The sequence below is a fragment of the Labrus bergylta genome, chromosome 21 (assembly GCF_963930695.1).
Source record: "Labrus bergylta chromosome 21, fLabBer1.1, whole genome shotgun sequence".
Lineage (NCBI taxonomy): Eukaryota > Metazoa > Chordata > Actinopteri > Labriformes > Labridae > Labrus > Labrus bergylta.
The window spans coordinates 15122119-15147241 of record NC_089215.1 but is presented as its reverse complement, the minus strand read 5'-3'; the positions used below and the strand labels follow the sequence as shown (position 1 = coordinate 15147241).

The 25123-nt window shown below is 42.2% G+C and overlaps 1 protein-coding gene across 1 annotated transcript in view; it reads left to right on the top strand.

Annotated features, from left to right (window-relative positions):
- The window catches only part of LOC109987165 (putative uncharacterized protein MYH16), a 47607-nt gene that overhangs the window by 6982 nt on the left and 15502 nt on the right, over window positions 1-25123 (top strand). The window contains exons 2-6 of the mRNA XM_065949437.1: window positions 7580-7807; window positions 10329-10433; window positions 11203-11289; window positions 15379-15524; window positions 19719-19809. Coding sequence (XP_065805509.1) covers window positions 7580-7807; window positions 10329-10433; window positions 11203-11289; window positions 15379-15524; window positions 19719-19809 — 657 coding nt within the window. The remainder of the gene's footprint in view (window positions 1-7579; window positions 7808-10328; window positions 10434-11202; window positions 11290-15378; window positions 15525-19718; window positions 19810-25123) is intronic.

The window sequence follows — 25123 nt, the reverse complement described above, 5'->3', positions numbered from 1 at the left end:
TTCTGATGCAAAAGTAAATTACAACTTTTATTTAATTAATTGAGCTCTAGTTATAAAAAATATTGTGTATTTTTCTTATATCTATGTGCTCATGTTTATTCACCATGCTGGTAACTGTAAGAGTCTACTTAATCTGATTGACATTAATATGAGGTTGTGATAGAGCTGGAACTGTTATGATCACCTTTCTCTCCTTATTTCTTCTCTGCTAAAACTAAAAACTAAGATGTTAAGATGGGCTAAGATGCTTTGTGAATAACTTTTATCTTTACCAGGCTCTAGTCTTTAACTTTAAGGGGAAATTTAGCTGCAGCGTGTTCCAGCTCCTCCAGCTGTCTGTCACTGTGGCTGAAACTTTTCTCCGTTCTGTTTTCGTCATGCCCTGCTGTCACTCTCGAGTCTTCCGGTGATTTTTTTTCTTTGAATGCTGATTTAAGCTCGACTTTTGTCGGGATCTGATGGTTTTAAAACCGTTTTACCAAACGTGTTTTTTATCAGAGAAAATCTGTGTGCGAGTGTACAATTCGAGTGTAGCGTGCGCGCTCGTGGGAGTGACAGCAGTGAAGCTGTCGGCTGCCTTTCAACTGTGACACACATGCGCGCGCACAAGTGCTTATAAGTTGATGCTGTAGCACTTATTAGCGCAACGTGCAATCAGCTGGCCCGGACTCTATCAATCATTCATCCGGGCCAGCGGGCCAGTTATAATGTCGAGCCCCGGGATAGATTTGATTTATGACATGTATGTGAAAAATGTTGCACATTCTTCCTTTAAGAGAAAATATTTGGTGCACAAGAGATATTAAATGTATTGTGTGTGCAGGAGACAGTTAGAGATTCTCTGCTGCACATTCAATACTTTATATCATCTTTCACAGTATGAGATTTGTCCTTCTCTGTGCAAAAATAACTTTATTGTTTCGTAATTTTCTGAATGATGATGTTTTTTCACAGATGGGGAATGTTTGTTTTGCTGTAAGTGAAACATTTTTTGCATTGAGTGAAATATTTTTGGCGCCTTGTGAAAGGTTTTTTTGCAGTCATGAACTATTCCATCCTGAAACCCTGCTGGATGTTTACTCTAGATATGAAAATGGTTTGACTCGTCGTCGTGGCTTCATTCAAGGAAACCACCACTCTTGAATCTGCAGCACAGTGTGTGTCATTGTTCTGGTTACGTTGAATGCCGTGGCTTTGTGGGGCACCGTGTGGGCGCAGAAGACATTCATGTCAATTATAGCGAAGTCTGAGTGGAGACGCTTGTGACTCTGGATCAGTGCCCTTGTTTTCTTGACTTTTTCTGTTGGGGTTTTGATGGTTCAGCTGCATTTCTGTGGCACAAAAGAGAAACGTTGAAGCTTTTCTGACATCCTACACCTCCCAGCAGCCTTGTGCGACTCCTTTGGACCCCAGAAAAAAGGGAGAGCACCTGTGTGTGAGGGAGGAGACTAACGTGAGGAGAGCAGGTCGCTGTGGGGGGAACACAGTGGACTTAGCAGACTACAGCTTACTTACAGAAGTACGTACGGATGTTTGGATTTCAGTGGCGTGTAGCAGCACACCCTGAAATAAATCATAGACGAGAGAAAGAGAGAGAAGAGAAGAAAAGAAAGGCACAAAGGGAGGATTGAGGGAAATAAGGCTGACTGGTTGAGTAGCGTGAGGATGTCAGAGAAAGGTGAGCAGAGCTGCTGCTGTTCTGAGAAAACAGACTGGATGGAGTGAATTAGCACCTTTCCTCGCACTGATCCCACCTGGAACAAGAAGAACAGCTGTGAGACAAGAAGGAGTGAATAATTATCTGTGCAGAAGGCGGGCAGGTTGGTGTGATTCGAAACAGGCGAGTTCTGTAAACGTAGAGAGTGTTGGACAGGAGGACGTGTCAGGATGATGTCTGCACGGCGCCGTCAGAGCTGCCCCTCCCTCTCTGATGAAGAAACCAATGGGAACCACACAGATCCTGGACCAGAACCAGACCACGAAGAGCTGGACTGGGACGGCTTTAGCACCACGTTGGAGCATAGAGAAGCAGCTGTGGGTAACTTTTTATTTGTCTGAAGACGAAGTTAAACAGTTCTGGTGTCAGTTATTAGCGCTTTGATCCTGTAGAGGCTTTACACGGGCCGGGGGATTTGGAGAAATACTGAAACAATATATTTTTCTATATTGATCAACATTGATAACCCTCACCATATCATGATTGAAAAATCCTAATGTGATCTGCAAGCTGAGCTGCAGCTAACATTAGCATAGCCTGTTAAAGGTGTTTAGCATGTGTTTATGTTAGCTCTAGCATAAATTGATCAAGAGGTTTCAACCAGGAGCACGATTACAGGTCTCATTTTCTTAAAGGTCCCATATTATGCTTTTTCTGGTTTTACATGCCCTTTAGTGTGTTTTCCAAGTGTCCTGTGCATGTTTAGGCACATCTATGTGCAAAAATTCAAAGTCCACGGAAACGCGGCTTCTCCTACGTCCTCCTGTTAGCTGTAGCATTAGCTGCATGTAACGCTCGGTTCTAGCCCCCCTCGATAAAAATTTGTCAGTGCGGCGTCATTGTCAGTGTGAGATCACTGATCTAAGCCCATTGGCTCGTTGTGGCAAGCCCTGCAGCTCATTTTGGAATTTCTGAGAAGCGTGCTGAGCAACTGACCAATAACGACAGAACGGATCGGCAGGCCAATCAGAGCAGACTTGGCCCACGTGGGGTCTAACAGTGTGGGCTCAACAGAGTGCAGCTGACGGACTCAGAGCATAGAGGGAGCAAGGAGGAGCAGTACATGAAAACAGACACTTTTGTCGAACTTAAGCTATTGTGAACGTACAAAAGTAGGTACGTAGATTAAATATACGAACCCCAAAAAGGGCCAAAATGGGCTCTTTAAAAACAAGAGGAAACAGCTGAGCGAAACATTTTTGTATTTTGTCTGTGATGTGTTTCATCTGACACAGCATGTCAAAAGAGGACCCGCCTCTTCTGCTAGCCAAGCTGCTGCTGTCATATACAATCAGGGCCTGACTCACAAAACGATTGTGCTGCTTTTAGTCCCACTAAAATTGCAAATGAATCAAAAAGACACAAAGGGTTAACATAAATCCAACTCCTCATTTCTACATCCGTGTGCGCCGCGGTCAGTCAGCGGCAACGTTTTGCTCTGTCAGACAGCACGCAGAAATAAATAGAAAAATGTGCAACAGCATGTTGCTTTGTCTTTTTGAGCATGATTTATTGTTCATTCGGTGCCTGTTTTGATGTAATGTTGATAAAGTGATGGAAAATAGTCTGTATATTGTGTTTTATTTAGAAATTGACCGGATTCGCTCTGTGCGTTTCCTTGTCTGACTTTCTGTCCGGGTCGTTTTATTCTGTCCAGCTTGATGCGTGTCTGCGCCGTTAGCTCCAGAGAAAGACCTCGGTGCTCGCTGTGGAAACACAATCATTGACTAGAGTTGCAGCGAACGACGGCGTAGTGCGCAATGCTGACGGACCGCAGAGTGAATGGAGTATGTGGGAATTGGGAGTAACTGCGCTGCAGAGCAAAAAGCACAAGTGTTGAATGATCCATTATGCAGAAATTTGGGGGCAAATGTCTCCTTTCTAAACAAATGAGCCACTTTGCAACGAGGGCGCAACAGCCACGCAGTTATAGTGAAAAAATGGTTGTCTGCTGAGAGTTGGTGGTAACTGCGCCGCAGTATTTACAAGAGATTTGATGTTCAAACTTTTCCAGTGATCAGTGAAACAATTCCACCTCTGTATGCCTTCAAAATAAAAGCTCTGTAAATAAAGTCTGTAACTCTGACATGTCTATTATTAGTAGAACCAGGGGTTAATTAGTCCGCGGCTGTCAGCGGCTCCACACTTCATCCAACATGTGTAGAGACGCTCTGGAGCAGTTACCATGACGATGGTGTGAGTGTCGTTGTTGTTGTCTTTGAGTTATCCTTCTCCTTCAGGGAGGAAGCATTGTTTGAAATGCTGGAACTCATGTCACATGTTTAGAGCGTGTCCTCTTGATAAAGTGTCAAAAGTTTCCCCTCCCAGGGGAGGCAGGCTTAATGTGCTTATTGAATAAGTTCTATCTTTACTAGTTAGTACATCTCTGTAAAAACACTCAGGTAAATTTGAATTTCCTGATTAGTGGATTATTTACATTTTTAGAAATAATGCAGGCCTCATTTTTGGTGTTTTATATCTTGAAATATGTTACAAATACACTTGCATACATAGCATGGTGTTCCAAGTCCCGGCACGGACGAAGTTCGGAAATTTGCCTGGTAGCTGGAGAGGTGCCAGTCCACTTCCTGAGCACTGCCGAGGTGCCCTTGAGCAAGGCATCTAACCCCCCCACCAGCTCAGGAGTGCCCACTGTGGGCAGCCCCCTCACTCTGAGACCTCTCCATTAGTGCATGTCTATAGGATCCTGTTTGTGCATGTGTGTGTATTTCGGCCTATGTTTGTGTAGCATGTTAACTAGACAGAGTGTAAAAACGAATTTCCCCTCACGGGATCAATAAAGTATAAATTATTATTATTATTATATTCAGCTGTTGTGTTGCATTGCTGCCTGTGCATGTGTCTGTAAGCAAACTGTGCAATCACATCAGCACTTTAAAGTTTAGGCTCCATGTGAACCTCAAAACCATGTGCATTACTCCAACACTTTAATAGTCCGACACTTTACCTCTGAAGGTCATATTCTGGTTAGTTTTGAACAACATTGCACTGTCACTTTTTATGCTTGTATGTCTCTGTCAGCTAATGTTCAGTTTGTGTCGTTGTTTGGTCGTTACTTGTTTGGTTTTTGCTTGTCATTGTGTTCAAAAGTAAACATGTAAACATGTGAACTAGTAACCTCCCGAGGGACTACAGATGGAAATTAGTCGTTGGCTATAATCTGGCATAATTAAACCTACATGTTTATGTTCATTAAAGGCTTAATATGCGGTTTTTCACACTTAAATGTAATAGAAATCAAGTATATCCTCTGAAAATAACTGTGATTCATGCCTGTCTACAATGTGTGTAACACCCAAGTCCCACTGTCTGTGATGTTTTCCAAGCTTTCCTAGCCGTAGCTTCACTTTGTTTACATCGCTGGGACAGCCGGCCGGCTCATCCCCTCGTGTTTAAAAGTTGTTTAATTGAGGGACTAGAGAAAAGAAGAATAACATACTGTACTCACTGCTTAATTGAATGTCACGTAAGCGTTTCTAGATCACAGTCATTTCGGGTAAATTTACATGCAGTTTGAAGTTACGAGCATAATAAAGATCGCTAGCATTAGCATGCTAACACAACAATGCAGCGCAAGATGTTTTGGTTTCATGCTGGTGCTCAAGGGCGACATCTACTGGATCAAAAATTGCATATTAAGCCTTTCATTTGTCTCTAAAAAATGAAATAATGTGCAGTACCTTTAGCTCTTTGACTGTGCAACACATCACCTAAATCAGTTGACTCATCACTTACAGTATTTACAGTTTCTGAACTGTCAGTAACAATTCAAAAAGAGGATGATTGATACGTTTTAAAAAAGTTAAGTTACAAATGGGTGTGTGGGTGTGTGCACAATCCTGTGTGTACTTAAGTGTGTTCACTAACACACTAACACATGTTCCCTTTTGGTCTGAAGTGTTGTCCTTCAGACTTATCGGAGGAGGGATGTTTGTGAAACGTGATGTTTGCATTTGGAAAGGTTTGAAAAAGAGCTCAGACTGAGACTTTTATGGAAAAGCGTGCAGATGGAAATGTGGTCGCCTGATGATTTCACAGCTGCTCTCATATGAGGGTTCAGCTCGTTCCAGATGCTTTGCCCATGATGCCTGCTGCTGCAGACAGTGACAGTGAGCAGAGCTGCGTTCACAGTCACTGCTGTTATTGATGGCTGCTCACTGACTGATCTGCTGTGTATAAAACTCGCTTATTGAGTCTTGAGCTGAACGTCATGTGTTCAGCTCGACTATATTAAGACAGCTGCAGGAGAACAAAGCGGAGGTTTCTGCTGACACGAGGGAGGAGAGGTTTGAACCTGTGGTGAAAGCTGCGGTAAGAAACTCTTTGTATCGGCTAACTGTGAATCATTATTAAGATAATCCTTTAATATTCATCTGTAATCGCTTCACCTTTCACTGGATCTTGTTCGTCTTTTACCTCAGTCGACCTTCTTCTTCTATCCTCTCAAACTTCAGTTTACAGAAATGCTATCATTAGATCAAATGAAAGACTTTCAGATGTTTGTAGCAGAGATATAAAAGTGTTAAATGAAATCAGAATCATTCAAATGAAATCAAACATTGCTGGGTTTTGTAGTTTTGGTTCTTGATATGATCACCACCGTCCTCATTGAGTCAATGAGTCAACTGACAGATAGTTTTTTCTTATTCTAGCCATAAGAGTGAGCAGATGTGTGGATGTAAATGTGTTTGTCTCGGGGGTTATTTCTCTTAATGCAATTACACACTGTCCCGTGCTCAGCAGGTATAGACTTTTATACAAGTAGTGCAGGGTATGCACATGTACAAAGTATAGCCACTTACTGTTCAGTCGTTTTAGGGTACTCACTTCTAAATCTCCTCTGATTGACAATATTCAGTCGTATGCTGCAATTCTTTTTCCTGTATTGCGGAGGAATGACCCGTCCAACTCTATCTCTAATTGGCCAGTAAGCATTGTTCTTTGCATCGGGGCCAAAATGCTCCCACTGCTTTGTCAGTGATGTGTGAATGTGTATGAATGGATGAGTTAATACTGATGGACTCTACTCAGCAGCCTCTACCATCAGGGTGTGAACTGGGAATACATTTTAAGGTAAGAGTGCTTATTTGGGGCTGCACGGTGCTGCAGTGGTTCCTGGTTTGAATCCCCCTCTGACAGGAGCCTCTCTGTGTGGCGTTTGCATGTTCTCTCCGTGCATGCGTGGGTTCTCTCCGGGTTCCACTCACAGTCCAAAGAAATGCTCGTTTTTCCCGTTGTAATGACACCCCTCTCCACTGGAGGCACTGTGGGTGCTGTTAATTCAGGTCAGGCCCAATTTTGCACTTTAGATCACATTGTACTTTCATTTTTTATTCTTTGTTTATTAAAGAATAGTGCAATGATAAATTACATGTTTGAGTCAGTTTGTTTTAAACAAATACAAACACATAATTATTTAACAAATATCAGAAGGTACTGTGAGTAGTTACCTGGGTATTTCTCCCATCTAAGTGTAATATTGAATCGATATCCAATCGTGACCCAAAGAATCGAAATCGAATCGCATTGTGAGGTTGTGGACAATACCTAGCTCTACACTTTAGGTTAACTGGTGACTCTAAATTGTCTGTAGGTGTGAATGTGAGTGTGGCTGGTTGTCTGTCTCTATACGTCAGCCCTGTGATTGGCTGGCGAACAGTCCAGGGTGTAACCCCGCCTCTCGCCCAATGACAGCTGGGATCGGCTACAGCAAAGAACCTAGATAAAGTACAAATATTATGATGATAATTCGAACACAAAAGGAGCTTTAAATAGTAAAATGAAAAATGAAAAAGCATATTCAATTCCCGCCTCTCTACCTCTGTGTCTGTGACCCTTCAGGAGCAGGAGAGCGTCCAGGCGTCCGAGCAGCACTGCGTCCAGCTGGAGAAAGCTCGGCGGGAGCTGGAGAGGCAGCTGTCCGGTCTGGAGGAGCGTCTGGAGGAGGAGGAGGCGTGTTCAGCTCAGCTCATCCTCCACAGGGAGCGTCTGGAGGTTGAGTGCAGCAGCCTGAGGAGAGACGTGGACGAGCTGGAGAGCGCTTTGACTGCAGCCGAGCACGACAAACAGGTAGGAGAGGCTGTGATGTAGATCCACTTTGCATGATGTGCAGCTCAAAAAGTCCTTATTTATCTGATACTGGCGTCTGTAAAAACCCTCATTTCAGCTTCTGCCTGACACGGTTCATTTCAGGTGCTGTCTCTTTAAGACCCCCCCTCCCCTCTCTGGAGAGAGAGTACTGAAGGCCAAGAATAAATCTTTAAAAAAGATGAACGAATCGCAGAGCAGATTTAAATTTTTCCTAGCTGAGCCTTGGGGGATCCGTGTTTGGAAAAGTTTCACTTTGTCCTGTATCACAACACGTGAGCCTACTGTGGGGAGATAACGACGCAGCAAAACCAAGAAAGAGCACAATTACATCGGCAGCAGCAAGCAGCTGCACAAAACCAACAAAAGGACGGCATGTGAAGTAGAATAACACACACTGAAAACAATGCATTCAACGAGTCTTAACAGCGGACATCGCTCTCTTTCTCTCTCTCTCTCTCTGCTCACCTGCAGAGTTTTTTTTTCCACAAGTAGGCGATGGGTGCACGTCAAGCGCAACGAGAAACACACAGGCAGTGTAGGGCGGGCTGTAACTTTGTAGCTTTTCTGTCTACGTATTTTCAAAGTAAAAGCCATCTAGCACTTAATACATTAATTGGTTACATTTTTTGCTGTCTTGTTTTTTTTTTTTTTAAAAGACCTCATCAGTGTTTCCCCTAGGTTTACAGCTTTAGGGGGGTGGCAGACGGACGCATGGTGTTCATGCGTTACTTTTAATGAAAGATGTCCTGTTCTATCGCAAAAGTATCCTTAAATGACTTCTTTTCTTGATTTCCAACTGTATCCACTATCCTATCTCTACAATAACGGCCCAAAAAGCCCAAAAATAGGGGAAACACTGCTCATAGATGGTTACAGCCATACACAGATGCAAATTTAATTGTGTTCATAATACACAATGGCTGACTAGATTCTATGATTGACTTTTTTCTCCTTTTGTTGGACCAACCAATCACAGCTTCTCAACCTAGCCTACATTAGAAAAAAGACTAATTTGCAAGTTTCTGACCAGTTCAACCAAACTTACTGTTTTTAAATACACAAAAACTGTGCTGACAAGTTAAGTCCATTTGAAAAACATCTTCGTAGGAGGTCTGCAGGTCTCACCCAGAACATTTTTAGCACCAGAAATGTCTTTCCCTTGATTTGATCGATATTTAGGCACAATTTGCATTGGGGGATTTGTAGACGGACTAGAGACACATATTAGTGTTAGAGGAACATGGTGACGTGGATTTTACCTTTGTGACCCTTCAGCCCCTCACCAGACCTCTCCCCCTTTACCTGTCTCACAGAGCGTGTCAGAGGAGGATGATTATGATGATATCTGTGGTCAGGAATGCTGCAGGAATGTTCTGCTCCCACAAAGCTGTGAGGGAGACCTTTAATGCTTCAGAGCTTCTGATTAACCTGCTCGGTGTCAGTGTCAGGATGTGAAGAAGCTGATCGTCTGGTTTCAGGTTTTCTTGTCTCATGTTTTAGGTACAGTAAATGAGATGGAGAGAGAGGATCCGTCATGGTGGGCGTAACACGTTCAGAGTTGTTTGGAGGCAGATTTTACACAGACCCAGTCTAATATGTGTGGCGTGATGTTTTCATAACTCTGATCATTCTGAACATGAAGTGTTTGAGTCAAAGAACCTAAAGTTTAAGGCTGATTGCTCTCATCTGTCTCTTCTGTTTTCTATTAAAAACTCTGATTTGTTTCTGTTTTTGAAGTTCGGACATAAAACTTGGACACCGTCGTAAATCTTCGCCTCTGACAGATTTCACTCTTTGTGTTTGGGAGGAGCTGAACTCCACATGCTGATAAAGCTAAGAAACGCAGAATCGTGACATCTGTTTCTGTCACACTAAAAGGAGATGATTGTTTAAAGTTGTGACGGCAAAATCAGAACCTGAAGATTGAAGGCGTCATTTATGAGCCATCGTGGTTGTTGTTGACTGACATCAGCAAACACGCCAATTTTTTAAGAGCCTCTATAACTGGTGCATAAAAATATGACTGGACAGCAAACCGGGGTAATGAGCACGTTCATATGTAACTTAGAGTTAGGCTGCTAGCATAGACTGTATAAAACATGGAGGTATGCTGTGTTTCAATTCAGGAGACGCCTCCTCTGAAGGCCTCCTCAGCCTGTGCAAACCCTAGGGACTGTAAATATGAACGTTTGAAGTCTGAGTGACATCACCCATCTGTTGCTGCAGGGGGCGCTGGAGTCCTGATGGCGGTCTCCATGCCGCTACATCCACGTCTGTCATATTAGCAAGTTTGAATCGCGTCCAATCACTGAATTGTATCCACTCCTAATGGCACCTGTGCCACCTGCGGAAACACACCATCTCCAGCACTGAAGCTTCAGTGTCCACCACAATGTGTTGAATTTGGACTGCAGTACCAATTTTAAACACTAGGTGTCAGAGTTATATGTTGCTCCTTTAAAGTGTATATTTGTGTCTGACCTTCTTTTCCTTCGACCAGTCTTCAGACAGCGAGGTGAGGAGGCTATCAGAGCAGCTTCATCTGAAGGTCGAGGTGGTGCAGAGGCTGCAGACGGATAAGGAACACCTGGTGGAGCTCAGCAAGGTGAGAGAAGTCGAGCTGCAGAGGAGGAGATTTCTCTACAACACGAAGTATAAAGTTATCTCTGATTCTTATTTCTCTACAACACGAAGTAACGTAGATAACTTTTTACAAACCACCCCGCTGTGAATTCAGATTGATGTCATGCTCTGTGTAATCTAAGGAGACTGACCCAACATTAAGACAGCATGTGGTGCTGTTTGACATTATCTCTGATTGTGTTTTTAATCTTAAGCTTTGTCCCGTGTTTGAAATAAAGAACGTTTAGTCAAACTGAACCATGTGTCCTGTGGAGCTGCCAGAAGTGTCTCTGGTGATAAATGAGCTCCGATCAGCAGACAGTTCTCTCTGCTTTGAAACCTTTAAAATCCTAACCTCTCACAACCTCATCGCTCTCCGTGGCGGCTTTAAGAGGCCGCGGCCTCTAACATCATCCATATGTATTAAACCAGCAGTAGCTTTGGGCACGACAGGGAAATCGGTATCCTCAGGCCTCATCATGCTCATTCTGTTTGTTCGACATGTGTTGGATTATTAATTTAATCTGTGATGGAAGAGAAACGAACACAGGATGAACTGATCTGGCATCTCAAATCTGTTGTTGTTTTTCTCAGCTGATGCAGAGAGAGAAACGCCAGACTTTTTCTATGCAACAAAATAAATGATGTATTTCTCAGTCTGGTAGACAGATGGATGTGAGGCGAAGCGTTGCTATTTCAAACTTGTGCAGCACAGACTCAGACGTCTCCTTTACGGTGTTTGCTCCTGACAGCAAGCCATCGAGGACCTGCAGAGCGAGGAGGAGAAGGTGAACCTGCTGACCAAAGAGAAGACCAAACTGCAGATTCAGGCTGAAGATGTGAGTTCATGCTCTTACTGTATCCTATATATTTATGTAACAACAAATACAGACCTCTAGGGTTAGGATACTTCATTAATTCATTTCCATATGCCACTTATTATGAACGTCACTGTTTGAGTTGAACAAATTAATAAAACCTTTATTGCCCCGAGGTAGTGGTGTGCGGTATAACGATCTTAGATCGTGAAGGATTTGAACATGCTGACGATCTGCCAAAGCAGAGAGATCGTAGAACTGGGTTTATGTGTTTATTCTATCATGCTGCAGTTTATGCTCTGACACAAAATGAATGTACACAAAGAGAGGACAAATTACTGAATCATAATTTCAAAGTGGTGCAGAAAACCTTCAAATTGTAAATATTGATGAGATATAAGGAAAGACGTTTCTGGTGCTCAAAATGTTCAGAGTGGGAGACCTCCAGACCTCCTACAATGATGTTTTTCAAACAGACTAAACTTGTCAGCACAGTTTTTGTGCATTTTAAAATATTATACAGGGAAATAGGTTTGGTTGAACTGATCAGTGACTTGCAAAATAGTCTCAAGATCAGTAAGAAAAAAATTGTGATCGTGATTTTGCAAAAAAAAAAATCGTGATAAGATATTGACAAAAAAGAAAAGACACAGAAACCACATACAGGACATAAATACTAAACAAGCCTGAACTCTCCCACATCCTGATGTGAATTCTTTTTCTTCTCCTCCCCTGCAGCAGAAGAAAAAAAAAATTCTCCAAACGGCCTGTTTGAGCACACATTTACTGAAAAGTGGAGCAGGCAAAAGACGGACTTTTCTCATCATTTGGGGGTTTGTAGACAGACTAGAGACAAATATTAGGGTTAGGGGAACATGGTGAAGTGGATTTTATAGAATATGTGACCTTTAAAGCATCACATGAGGGATTTCTAGTAGCAGGTACAATAAAGTTTATCCTGTATGATGAGCGCTTATGAAAGGCTTACGGTAATATGCGATTTTTCACACTTGTGTGATGTAAAAGAAATCAAGTATATCCTCTGAAAATAACTGTGAGTCATGACTGTCAAGTAATCGTTTTGTAGTTCTTTTTTTTCTGTGATTCTTTTCCCCCACAGGAGGCCCCGCCCCCAACTATAACACGATGCCGACTGTATCTATTGATTAATTTGAATCTTCGTGATTTTAAGAATTGTTAGTAAGAGGCCTACTTTGTATTAACGTTCAAATTAAGACATTTCTTACTTTAACAGACAGCAAACCTCAAATAAAAATTCACATAGACGTGTTATGACCGTTTTAACACTTTATTATAATTAGAGCAGTGAGTGTGGCGAGCGGACGCGCAGACATCAGTGCGTACTCATCGCACGTTGAAGCTGTTTTGACATCAACATTCTGTTAATAAAGACTCCAGTCTGCAGTGTAGAGCACACTTTACTCTGGTAAATGAAGTTACAATAGAACAGGTGAACAATTTAAGTGTCTGTCTGTTTCATCTTTCTCCTCTGTGCGTAATGACACACTCGCTCAATCTCCCTCGTCCGTCCGCTATGAGCTATTTCTCCCTATAAGGTTGTTCCATTTTGTAGTTATTAAAAGAATAATCATCTAAAATACCAAAATATAGGAACACATCTAGTTATGCTGCTCTGTCCTGGATGATCAAATGTCGTTGGTTTCGCGGGGTAAAGCGGTAATCGCAAAGTGAAAGTCTTTCTTTTTCTGTGGACTAAAAAGACAATTTGAACTGAACTTGCGTAAATCATATTGCATATTTTGTTTGTTCGGGACTTTTTGTTCATTGTGAATTCATAGGGGGGTAAATTAAAGGGATATTTTTGTTAGGGTAGCAGCGTATGGATCAATAACGGACGTGTTTCAGCACAGAGCCTTTATCAGCGCTTTGTTTGTCATCTATTTTTACATTTTTTTGTAACGAGTAATGGGTGTAACAACACGAGTTTTCCGAGTCCTATCTTCAGTTTGTTTACATCGCCCGGACGGCCGGCTGGCCGGCCGGCTCATCCCCTCTCGTATTAAAGTTGTTTAATTGAGGGACTAGAGAAAAGAAGAATAACATACTGTACTCACTGCTTATTGGAATGTCACGTAAGCGTTTCTAGATCATTTTGGGTAAATTTACATGCAGTGTGAAGATACGAGCATAATAAAGATCGCTAGCATTAGCATGCTAACACAACAATGTTGTTTTGGTTTCATGCTGGTGCTCAAGGGCGTCATCTGCTGGATCAAGCAGCTGAATGTTGCGAGGTACAAATGATGTAATGGCTCTTTTAGTCCTCATCCTGGGCTTTCTGTACCTGCACCCGGATGTCAAGAGATCATACTCAGACCAAAGGGGGTGCAGAGGGTCCGCTGTAATCTTGTTGGATTGTTGGAAATGCTGCACATTTGCTTCCCAGTTATCTTGCTGCCTTGAGTTAAATCAAACATGCACTAGAAATAAGAAATTCAAGAGAAGAGACTATGCTGGTAATAAAACCATTATGTGCATGTTTCTAATTTGCAGAGGGAGGGAAAAACAAAGACCCTCATTAAAACTTCGATGTGATTTATTTCACTCCCTCCATTAGAGTTAGTTTTTTCACTTTTTCTTCAGATGAGGAGAAATGTAGCTGAGCAATGACTGCCTATGAATTAAACGTTTCACTCGTAAGAGATCTGATTAAACTTGCAGGAGAAGGAAATCACATTAAAATGGACCACCTGCTTTTGAGGCTGTGATTGGTTAGTGTTTAGAAAACTGCTAACTTCCACAAAGTCTGTGAGTACGCCACATCCATCAGCATCGTGCACCTCGGTGCTGTTCACTGCCACTCTAGCCAGTCATTGTTTTTCCACAGTGAACGCCGCGATCTGTCACCAGAGTGTGCCAGCAGCTCCACTTCCAAATACGCTACTAGTCTATTTTCAACAGAGCACGCCGCAGGCATGCGTCAGGCTGAACAGAGTAGACCGACCTGGACAGGAAACGCACAGAGCGTCTGGTCAATTTCAAAATAAAACACAACATCCAGACTCCTGATCGTATTTTCCATCACTTTCTCAACATTACGTCATAACAGGCACCGAATGCAAAGCAACATGTTGTTAGCACGTTGCTCTCTTTGTTCTCCTGGGATGTGTGTACAGCTGCTAACGGCTGCGCTCTGCTGCTTTCTGGCTTCCGACAGTGACCCAGTGGGGCAGGGCGTACTGTCCGACGGAGTAAAACCATGGTGCTGACAGAACACAGACTATTTCTGAATAGCTTACTTTCAAAAAGAGCTAAAACAAGAATTAAATTCCGTTTGGAAATCTGTATTGTTGCAATACAACATTGAACAACAATGCCTGGCTCTGCAGAACCAGCCTGCTAATTGTGGAAATTGGCATTAACAGTTGGCCTGGCATGAACTAAAGCGGACCCTCATTGGTCTAACATTAAGTTCTGGACAGTAGCAGAACCGATGTGGCCAAAAAGCCAAAACAACGAGCTACGAGAAGCTAAATTACCTTTCTTAAAATTTGATGAGAGTCAAAATTCACAATCATTTAGTGAGTTGATCAAACACGTTTTTTAAGCTTTAAAGGTTGAAATGAGGCTTGGAAGATGTTCTTAAACTCTGGAGGATTTTCAAAAAGAGAAAATTGAGAATAAGTAAAGAAATAAAACTGTAAATTCTGCCATAAATAACATTTAGATTATTTAATTGACTGACCATATCTGAGGTCAAACTGAAGGTCGGTGTCAGACCTTTCTACGCTCTGAGGCACACATGCTGCACACATTAAAAACTCTTTTAATATTAAGGTCGTAAAACGAGTTTGAGACGGAAACTTGAGGAATGGAAACTTCAGGTTTCACTTAATTCTAACCCTGTGAGCCAACACGACTTGGAAAATCTGGGGAAACATTAAACAATTTGATCTTATGTCTAAAAATTGTCAAATTAAATAACTAGTGGACATAAAAGTTACTGACTTCTGGCTCTGAACATTTCATAAAATGTTTTTAGCTGTCAGGAACGCAGACGTCCTGCTTTAAAGTCTGCCGTTTAAAGCATTATTACACGGTGAATCTTATTTTATGTGTTCTGTTCAGTTGGAGTTTCGTCTGGAGCAGGAGCGGCGTCAGTGCGGCGAGCTGGAGAGGAGCCGCAGGAAGCTGGAGGGCGACAGCAGAGCAACACAGGAGAGTCTGGGACAGATGGAGTGGAGCCGCAGTGGGCTGGAGGAGCTACTCAAGAGGTCAGAGAGGCGCACACACACACAAACACACACTGTAGGAGCCAATTTAGTGTGTGTGTGTGTATGTTTATGTTTATTTATTTACTTAATTTGGACACTAGGAGGTGTTAATTGATCATTTGGTTTAATTTGTCAGGTGGTTGGTTGAGTGTTTATATGTCACAGGTGAACAGGAAACAGGGGCATAAGTGGTGGGAACATACGGTTCTTAACGTAACACAACATAACGCAAGTAGACTATTTAACATAACAGAAGAACGACGACCAACAGTATAATCTCAGAAATAACAACTCATCATATCATCAGCACGGTTTGTCTGCTTCATATGTGACAAAAAACTGCAACATCAGAAAGTAGTTTAATTTTGGACATTTGTTTATTATTTACGAGTCAAGAACTTTCCATACACCTGTGCAAGTGACTAAAAGCAAGATAAGAAATGTTGACATTAGATAGATAGTTACTACACATGCACGCACGCACGCACGCACGCACGCACGCACGCACGCACGCACGCACGCACGCACGCACGCACATACACACACACAAACACACACACATGCACACACGTTGGTTTTCAAGGTTTAAAGTGTGTGACAAAATAAAGACGTGCAGACTGAACGCAGGTTCTAAAGCATGTGGATAGACTTGTGATGTATAGAATCGTGATTTATAGAGTCATGACTTATAGAATTGTGATGTATAGAATGGTGATTTATAGAATCTTTACGTATAGAATTGTGACGTTTAGAATCGTGAATATAGAATCGCGACTTATAGAATTGTGATGTATAGAATTTTGTATTATAGAATCGTCACGTATAGAATTATGATGTTTAGAGTCGTGAATTATAGAATCATGACTTATAGAATTGTGATGTATAGAATTTTGTATTATAGAATCGTCACTTATAGAATTATGATATTTAGAATCGTGAATTATAGAATCATGACTTATAGAATTGTGATGTATACAATGGTGATTTATAGAATCGTGACATTTTGAATCGTGACTTAGAATCGTTATTTATTGAATCATGACTTATAAAATTGTGATGTATAGAATTGTGAATTATAGAATTGTGACTTAGAATCGTGATGTATAGAATCATGATGTATAGAATTGTGATGTATAGAATGGTGATGTATAGAATGGTGAATTATAGAATCATGACGTATAGAATCATGACATATAGAATCATGATGTATAGAATTGTGACTTATAGAATCGTGATGTATAGGTTTATGATGCGCAGAATTGCAACGTATAGAATCGTGACGTATAGAATCGTGACATATAGAATCGTGACGTGTAGAATCGTGACGTATAGAATCGTCATTTATAAAATCATGATGTATAGAATCGTGACGTATAAAATCGTGATGTATAGGATCATGATGTACAGAATTGCAACGTATAGAATCACGTCCTCATATTTTGTCTTGTTTTCCTTCTTTCTCATCAAACACATGAACCCTTTCCTGACACGTTCCAGGATTTATTTTCATCTGTTTAATCACCATCATCATCAATCTGCAGCGCTCTCTGTGACTTCTAATCTGTCCTGAAGTGATAAAAATAATGAATAGTCGACGTTACTCTGCAGTCACAGATGAGAGTCGACGTTACCCTACAGTCACAGATGAGAGGGAAACACATAAACACGTTCAGACCGTAGGATTAAAGCCGGCTTTAATTTAACTCATAAACTTTTATATCTGCTCGCAAAAAGAAAAGAAGAAGTACAGAGAAAAAGATGAGATTTATTTCACGTTTTCATCCAGCTGGTAGTTACAGCAGAGTCATCATATCTATTCATCCCAGACGCTCTGATGATGTCATCCTCAGAGGGGAGAGCTTTACCTGGGATCACACACACACACACACACACACACACACACACACACACACACACACACACACACACACACACACACACACTCTCTCTCATATCTCCATCATGATGTTAATCTTCTCCTTTGGGTGAATGATCTGTTGACCTTGTTTTACAGTTAGCGTTAATAAAATGATTCGCCTTGTTGCTAAGCGACAGTGTTTATAAACAGACTGGACAGGTAAAATATGAAACCTGTCAGTCAGCTTGTCGTGCGTCTCGTCGTTTTTAATGAAACCATTTAAAGAGACAACGCTGCAGAAAATAAATTAAAAACAGGAAGAAGATAAAAACAGAGTTGATTTATTCTTTTCATTTTTATTTTGCACTTGGAGACTGAAGTCAAATTTTCCCAGAATGACGTCCACGTGGTGCTCGCATGGCGCATAAAGGAAAAGAAACAAAGCAGAAATTAAAATAAAGTGAAGTTAGAGATTAATGACAAAATTTCAAGAACCGAGTTGAGATGTTGAAAATTAAAAATCTAGATGTCATTTTTATTACCAGTACTTTTCATTATTTACATATTATGTTATCAAATCCCTTAATTTACAAACACCATGTTTGGAAGATAAAAGTGTAATAAATACAAATGAAGTGGATTAAAAAAGAAACAAAGAGATCGATCAGCACAGAAGAAGTTAAAGTGAATCTAACGATGGAGGGGCAGGACTCGACTGAGCATGTCACTTTTTCTGTCCGTTCGTAGGACTGGGTTTAAAAAAAATGATTTTCTGATTCTCATATTAATGATCTGATATTGATTCATAAAATCCAAAGATCGATCTTTTAATAGGCTATATATTCACTTTCCCCCCATCCTTTGAAATCAGTTTGTCTTTCGTATTTCTGTGCTGTAGCTCTGCTTCAGGCTGTAGTGGTTTCTCATTGGCCCTTACATGTCAACTTATCGCATATTCGGCCTCTGATTGGTCAACAGACCAACACAAGAGTTAAACAACATGGTTGCCTCTGTGTTAGCCGAGCGAGCTAACTGAAGTTACACTATATTTTATACATACATTAAACATGGTTGACTACATTAATTTAGACTTTCTTTATTGTCATTCAAACTTGTACTTTACAGTGCAGATTTTTATGAGGATAGATTAGGACAGTCACTGAATATACACATAGCCCTCTATGCTATGATTAGTAAGGGCGTTTGATGTAGCTGCAGCTACTTTTCCTGCTCCTCTCTCTGCCACCACGGTCTATATGACCGAGCACCGCAGCGTAGACACACCAACACACACAGTGGAGTGCCAGTTTATGTTGAGATTAAAGTCACTTTTCAGTTTTAGAGTCAGGGTTAAGAAGAATTCTGTTAATACAGGCGTGATACTTTTCAGATTTTTTATGTGTGGTAAAAGATTCGTCACTAAGCTCAGCTGTCATCATGCCTTTGTACGTTCATATTGATTCTGCGACAGCATAATATTGGTGTCCCAGTCTGAATTCACATTCTGGTGTTGCAGAAGCACAGCACAGCAGGAGCTCCACATCCACACACAGACATGCACAGACATGCACACACACACACACACACAGTGCTCTGAAGACGGTACAGAGTCACTTCATCCCCCACTACGTTTCCTTGGCATTCAGATTGAAGAGAAACGTCACAGAGGCGTAAATATCGCGCCTTGAAACAGTGGTTTGAATAGAGCTCTCATATTAAGAAAAACTTCCTCTTCTGATTTACTGATGTGTTTCCTGATCTGACTGTTTTTAATTTTCCAGCCATTAAAGGTCACATATTATAAAAAATCCACTTCTCCATGTTGTTCAAACACTAATATGTGTCCCTAGTCTGTCTTAAAACCCCCCAAATGATGAGAAAAGTCCATCCTCTCCGTCTTTTTCCTGCTCCACTTTTCAGAAAATGTGCTCAAACAGGCCGTTTGGAGATTTTCCCTCATGACATCACAAAGGGCAGTAACCCCTCCCCCAGGTGGGTGACACTCCCACAGCTAGGTGTTTGTTCTGCCCTCTGAGTCTGCCCACTCACCGTAAACAATAGGACATGGAGCAAGAAAGCCCGAGACGCCCAAGCCCTTCCAGAGAGGGGGCGTGGTCAGACAGCTCATTTACATTTAAAGGTACAGACACAGAAACAGCCTGTTCTGAGCAGGGCTGAAATAGAGGGGTTTATAGACATGATCAAATACAGGATCAGAGTGGATTTAGAACAAGAAACTTCACACACATGTTTACTGGGAGCTCTGAGACTTATTTAAACTGGTTGAAGAGGAGGAGGATATGTGACCTTTAAATAAAATCTGTTTCTGTCTGCAGGAAGGACATGGAGATCAGCAGCACAAACTCAAAGCTGGAAGCAGAAGAAGCTCTGAATATGGAACTGCAGAAGAAGAGCAAAGAGATGCAGGTCAGAGCTACATGACATTCAGGTTCAGTATACGTGTGAATGGGAAAACAGTGGGGCGGCTGTGGCTCAGTTGGTGGAGTTGGTCGTCTCTCAGCCGGAAGGGTTGATCCCCAGTTTCTGCAGCATCATGTCCAGTGTGTCCTTGGGGAAGACCCCTAACCCCGATTTGCTCCCGCTGCTTAGTCTCAGTGTGTGCATGTGAATGAATGGATTTGTTACTTCTGATGGTCACCACTACCATCAGTGTGTGAATGTGTAGGTGTGACCTCTGGTGTAAGCGCTTTGAGTACTTAGCAGATGAGAAAAGAAATATGTAAGCTCAAGTCCATTTCCCATTTATGGAGGAAGGTAAGAAAGAAAAAAAGTTTTGATGTCATGAAGTGGAAATTACTCTGGACTCGTCAACTGAGCTGTCTCAGATTGTTTTAAAATGAAATGAGAGAAATAACTAGCTACAGGAAGAGGCTATGGTGAATCAATTACGTTGTGCTGCAAGGGTCAACACGGCATGTGATTAAAAATTCTTCATGCATCAGACCTTTAACGCAGTCGGATGAAGGCGTTAACGATGCACTTCTTCTATTGGGATAGTATTTGCTTTTAGAAGGAGATTCCTGAAAAGTCTGTCAGTGAGCTCATCTCTTTCATCCTGACGAGGACTCAGAAACATTCCTGCCTTTCAACAGAGCTGCTGTCTTCTGCTCTGTGATTGGACAAGTCACTTCACAGCTCAGTACCTGTCAGGAGACGTCAACACACAACACCTTCTTCACACTGATAACTATCTGCACGTTCCGACCGATGCTCGGAGTCTGAGCTGAGCTGTCTTATTCCTCAGCCCTGTGCTTTCTTTAATCGATCAGAGGGTTTTATTGAACATTAAAAACTGTTTAACGTGTTCAGCACTAATTACACTACTTAAAGAACTAGTACAGTGCCCGTTCAGAATGTGCTTGTTTGTAATGTGTTTGGAGAGAACGTGGCTGGTCAGGATTGGGCAACACACGTTGCCCAATCCTAACCAATCTGTGGTTTCCGCTCTTGTGTTTCCAGTAGATTTTTATTCCATTGTATTCCACAGCAAAACTATTTAAAATGTTTGAGCAACAATATGAGCTCATGTGAACTTCACAACCAGCACTGCACTTCCTTGCTGGTCCACAGCAATACACCCGCCAATTCTGACGTCCAACGGACGAAAGGTTGTCTAGAAACTTGACTAACAAACATCCAGAGATTCCTGGATTTAAGAGAATGAACTCAAGGTACTGTAAGCTTCACAGGTCGGCGAGGTGATCATTTGGCGTTGGTATTGCATATTCCTCTCAATATGATGACAATGATGTGTGCAGATGTTGAGTTTGTGTGGCGGCTAATGTTGTCATTACGTGCAGAGAGCGTCCATCTGAAGTCTTTCTCAGAGCAAAACTTTTGCGCAGATCCGCCATTTTTATCAGGGGGGGCTCATTGCATTTAAAGAGACACACACCAAAACAGAGTGTTCTGACAGAGCTGGTTTACAAAGGGTCACAAACCTCCTCTGGTGCTTGATTCATGTTATATTTTGACCAAAGCACAGCACAGATGTTTCATTTAGACCACAGGGGACTGTTTGAAAAGGGGGATAATATATCCCCTTTAAGATGAAATGTCTCATACTCATCACGCAGAGTGATTGAGCAGTGAAGATGATTTAGTGCTTCTTTCACTCCTTGAAAAAAACAACGGGGAGACTTTCACCTGTCGATAAAGGAGCTGCAGAATTATCCCGATCACTTCCAGGTGTATTTCAGGATGTCAGTGGTCAAGTTTGATACGCTACTCTCTAGTCTTGAACCACACATTATAAAGAACACCACCAATTTTTGCAGAGCAACTGATCCTGAACAGCGTCTGACAGGTAGGAACACTACTGATAAACGCACCCAAAGAGGGATGGATGTGAAAAAACACAGAAAAAATAATGACAGAGTGAGTGAGCAAACATGATTGACACAACATGTCATGATTTCACTGGTTCCTGCAGCCTGAAGTTGATTTATGTTTGCTTTCTCTTCACTCAGCACAGTATGAGATAATGTTGCATCGTTGGTGTTTACCTGTTGATGAAAGCTGCAGAGCGATAGTAAAATAAGATGATTGATCACAGCTAACCTGCTGAAGCTGAAATCAATCTGTGTCATATTTTTCAGAGAAACACCTGCAGCTCAGGACGTTACGAGCTCTGCTCATCATGTCCGTGATTCAGATCGCTGGCTTGGAGCTCTGATTAATACTTTAACGTGCGTTATTAACACGTGTGTGATTAGACATGCTCAGTTAAAGAGAGGGTGGGACATGTGCTCTCAGGCCGCCCTCACCAACAATCCAGAGGAACGTGCAGGACCTGAGAGCGCAGGAGCTCCCAGGAAAATACGTGGCAGAGAGCGACATGCAGTATCCAATTATACGTCTTAGAGGAGTTTTATTCAAATGATTCACCATATAAACTTTGACAGCGTTATCAGGGAGTGTCTTTATTTACTGAAATCATAAAATCCTTCACAGTGACACACTGAACATCTGAGTCCATGCTGTGCTGCTGGCAGAGTTTCTGCACAGGGAAAATTCACCACAGCAATGACTGCAAACAACCAGCGATGATTTCCATTTAACATTTCTCTCCAGGATCATCTTGTGTTTGTCATATTGGTATCTTTTAGATGATGATAAGACTGTATCATGTTCTGTTTCTGATAAGATCCGTGTTTCCTCTTGTGTTGAGTCTGTCGGTGAAATTTATCTGGAGACTCTTCCTGTTCCTCTTTGTGTGTGGTACAGATTGAATCAGTCCGGTCTGAGAGCTTCACTCGATGACACCGCTGCGTGTTCAGATGACATTTTCTGTTTGGGTTCTCTGGGTGAAGCTTCTTCTTCACCCAGAGGTTTGTAAAGAGGAACAGATCGACGTCTTTGTGCCTCATTCCAGGAGTGAAAAGTGATCCGAGTGTCTCTGAGGGGTGGGCATGTTTTTCATGTTTACTGTATCTCTGACATTATCTCACAATAAGGCCTTTATACATGAAGCTCCTCCCACTGATGGACGAGCAGCACAGCTGATTCTTCTGTTGCCCACGCTCGTCTGGTTCTGACGTCACGGCCACATGATCACGTCCACAAACTGGAGAGGAATAAAAAGAGACATCTGTGTCCGTCCATCTTTAATTATGAAGCCCCGCCCCCTCCCTCTTTGCAGCTGGAAGGGAGTGTGACGGGGTCATATCTTAGTAGTCCTGGTTTCTGACAGCTCTATCCTTTCAGTGGTTTTACGACGTGTCATAAAGCGGGGATTCTCGGCTTCAGGGCTGCAAGGGGTTATCTCACTCTTAGTGAAGCCCTGCAGTCTGTTGTGTTTGTACCAGATGTTTCAGATTGAGCCTCAGTGCTGAAGTCTAACGTTCAGGTGACGCTTCCCACATTCCCTCGATTACCTTTAATGTTATTATACCATATAACCTGTTGCGCACATGAACTCCTGTAAACTTTTAATGTATCAGGACTGCCCCTGAAATCCTCCTGATCTGGTTGTTCACACATGCTCCTCACAGCAGGAGACTATCCCTTTCAGACAGGAGGGGGGAGCAGGGGGTCACCTGAGGCAAGACATGAGGTGAACAGAACAATGAGGAAGTGGTGGCCGAAGCAACATTCGCAGGAAACAAACGTCACCACCCCCTCCCACTCGCTCCAGGTGAATTCTCCTGATTATATCCTGCTGCGTTCTCACATCAGCTCACTCTGATTTTCTGCAGAATAAATATGAGGAGGCTGGAGGAGAAACTCCGGGTGAAGAGAGAAACATTCAGTCCATACCTGAGCCAAATTTTAAGCCCACTCTTATAAGAACAGAGGGTGTCGGCCTCCCTGACCCAGACTGGTAGATGACTCCAAAGGAGAGGGGCCTGATAACTGAAGGCTCTACCTTCCATCTATATGGTGTTGCACAGGAGTAATGTGGTCTCTTCTCCGAGTTCTAGTCAGAACACGAGCATTTTGGACCGGCTGAAGTCTGTAGAGACTCACGAGGGTAGCCTGATAAAATAAAGAAGTAACACATGCAGGGATTAGTTTCTCTGTATCGTTTGATTTTTGGGATATTGTCATGGTGATTTATGTGGGAGTTGCATTTTTTAAAACAGCTGTTTACATCAGAACACAGCAATCTGTGAGGAAACTTTTTTTGGGATTTGGCAACAGATCCATGATGTGAAACAAATGTTTTGTGATGATAAAAAAAATAAATGAGGGGCCGCATTCTGCTGCATGGTCACGAGTAGCCGTGCACATATCTGCACCTCTGAGGTATGATGTGCACCTGTGCAGGTTCTTAAATCCTTCATGTGAACTGCTTCATCACAAAGAGTTAATTGAATGCAGCGCTCCGACCGGGCCAACAGCAACTGTCATCAGTCAGCCAATCAAACATCAGCACTTTCACTGCTGGAATCGTCTGAAGGAGTTGAGCAGAACAAAGCAGGTTTAAAGGCAGAGCATGTGTGGACAGTATGGTGGGCTGACATCAGCAGGGGGTCTGCTGCAGAGAAGGGGGGGGGGGGGTTAACTGCCCACGCCGCTGGATCTCTCCTTAGAGAGGAGACGTCAGCGCCACAGCTGAATGTAATCTAAGGACAATTATTGTGTTTCAGAGAGCAGCGGAAAAAGGGAAAGTTTAAGCACAAACAATTAAAGAGATCAAATCCTGAAACCATCCGCACAAATCACCGGCTTACGTTCTTGTTTCCACACTCGAGTCCAGGAGAAAGCAGAGAAGATGGCTCTAATAACTCTAAAGAACACAAAATTAATATATAAACTCGCTCTACTCAAACCGTCCGTGAAGGCCGTCTCAAACATCTTTACACCGTTTGTTTTCTACAATCAAATTAGAGCCACAACATTTATTCTGAGGCTGCTTTGAGGTTTTTTTTGTTTTTTTTTCTGGAATTTAACAAGAACCAGATCTGAGAGAGACAGAGAAGGGCCGTGCATGCACGAGGGGGTGTGGATAGTGAAATGCCGGAGGGGATCAGCAGTGGATGTGTGTGTTTGAGCTTGAGTGAGTGTGTGTGTGTGTGTGTGTGTGTGGGACAGTCAGTCAGTCAGTCAGTCAGTTGGGCTGCTGCTGCCTCACCATGGCTGTTCTCTCTGCAGATGTCCTGCGCTGGCATGTGAGTTTTAAAGTCACTTTTCTGTCCTTGTTTGGTAACTTCTGAAATCATGTAGTCTAAACCTGTTTAATGATGTCTTCATGTGGTACTTTTTATCTTTAAGTCAT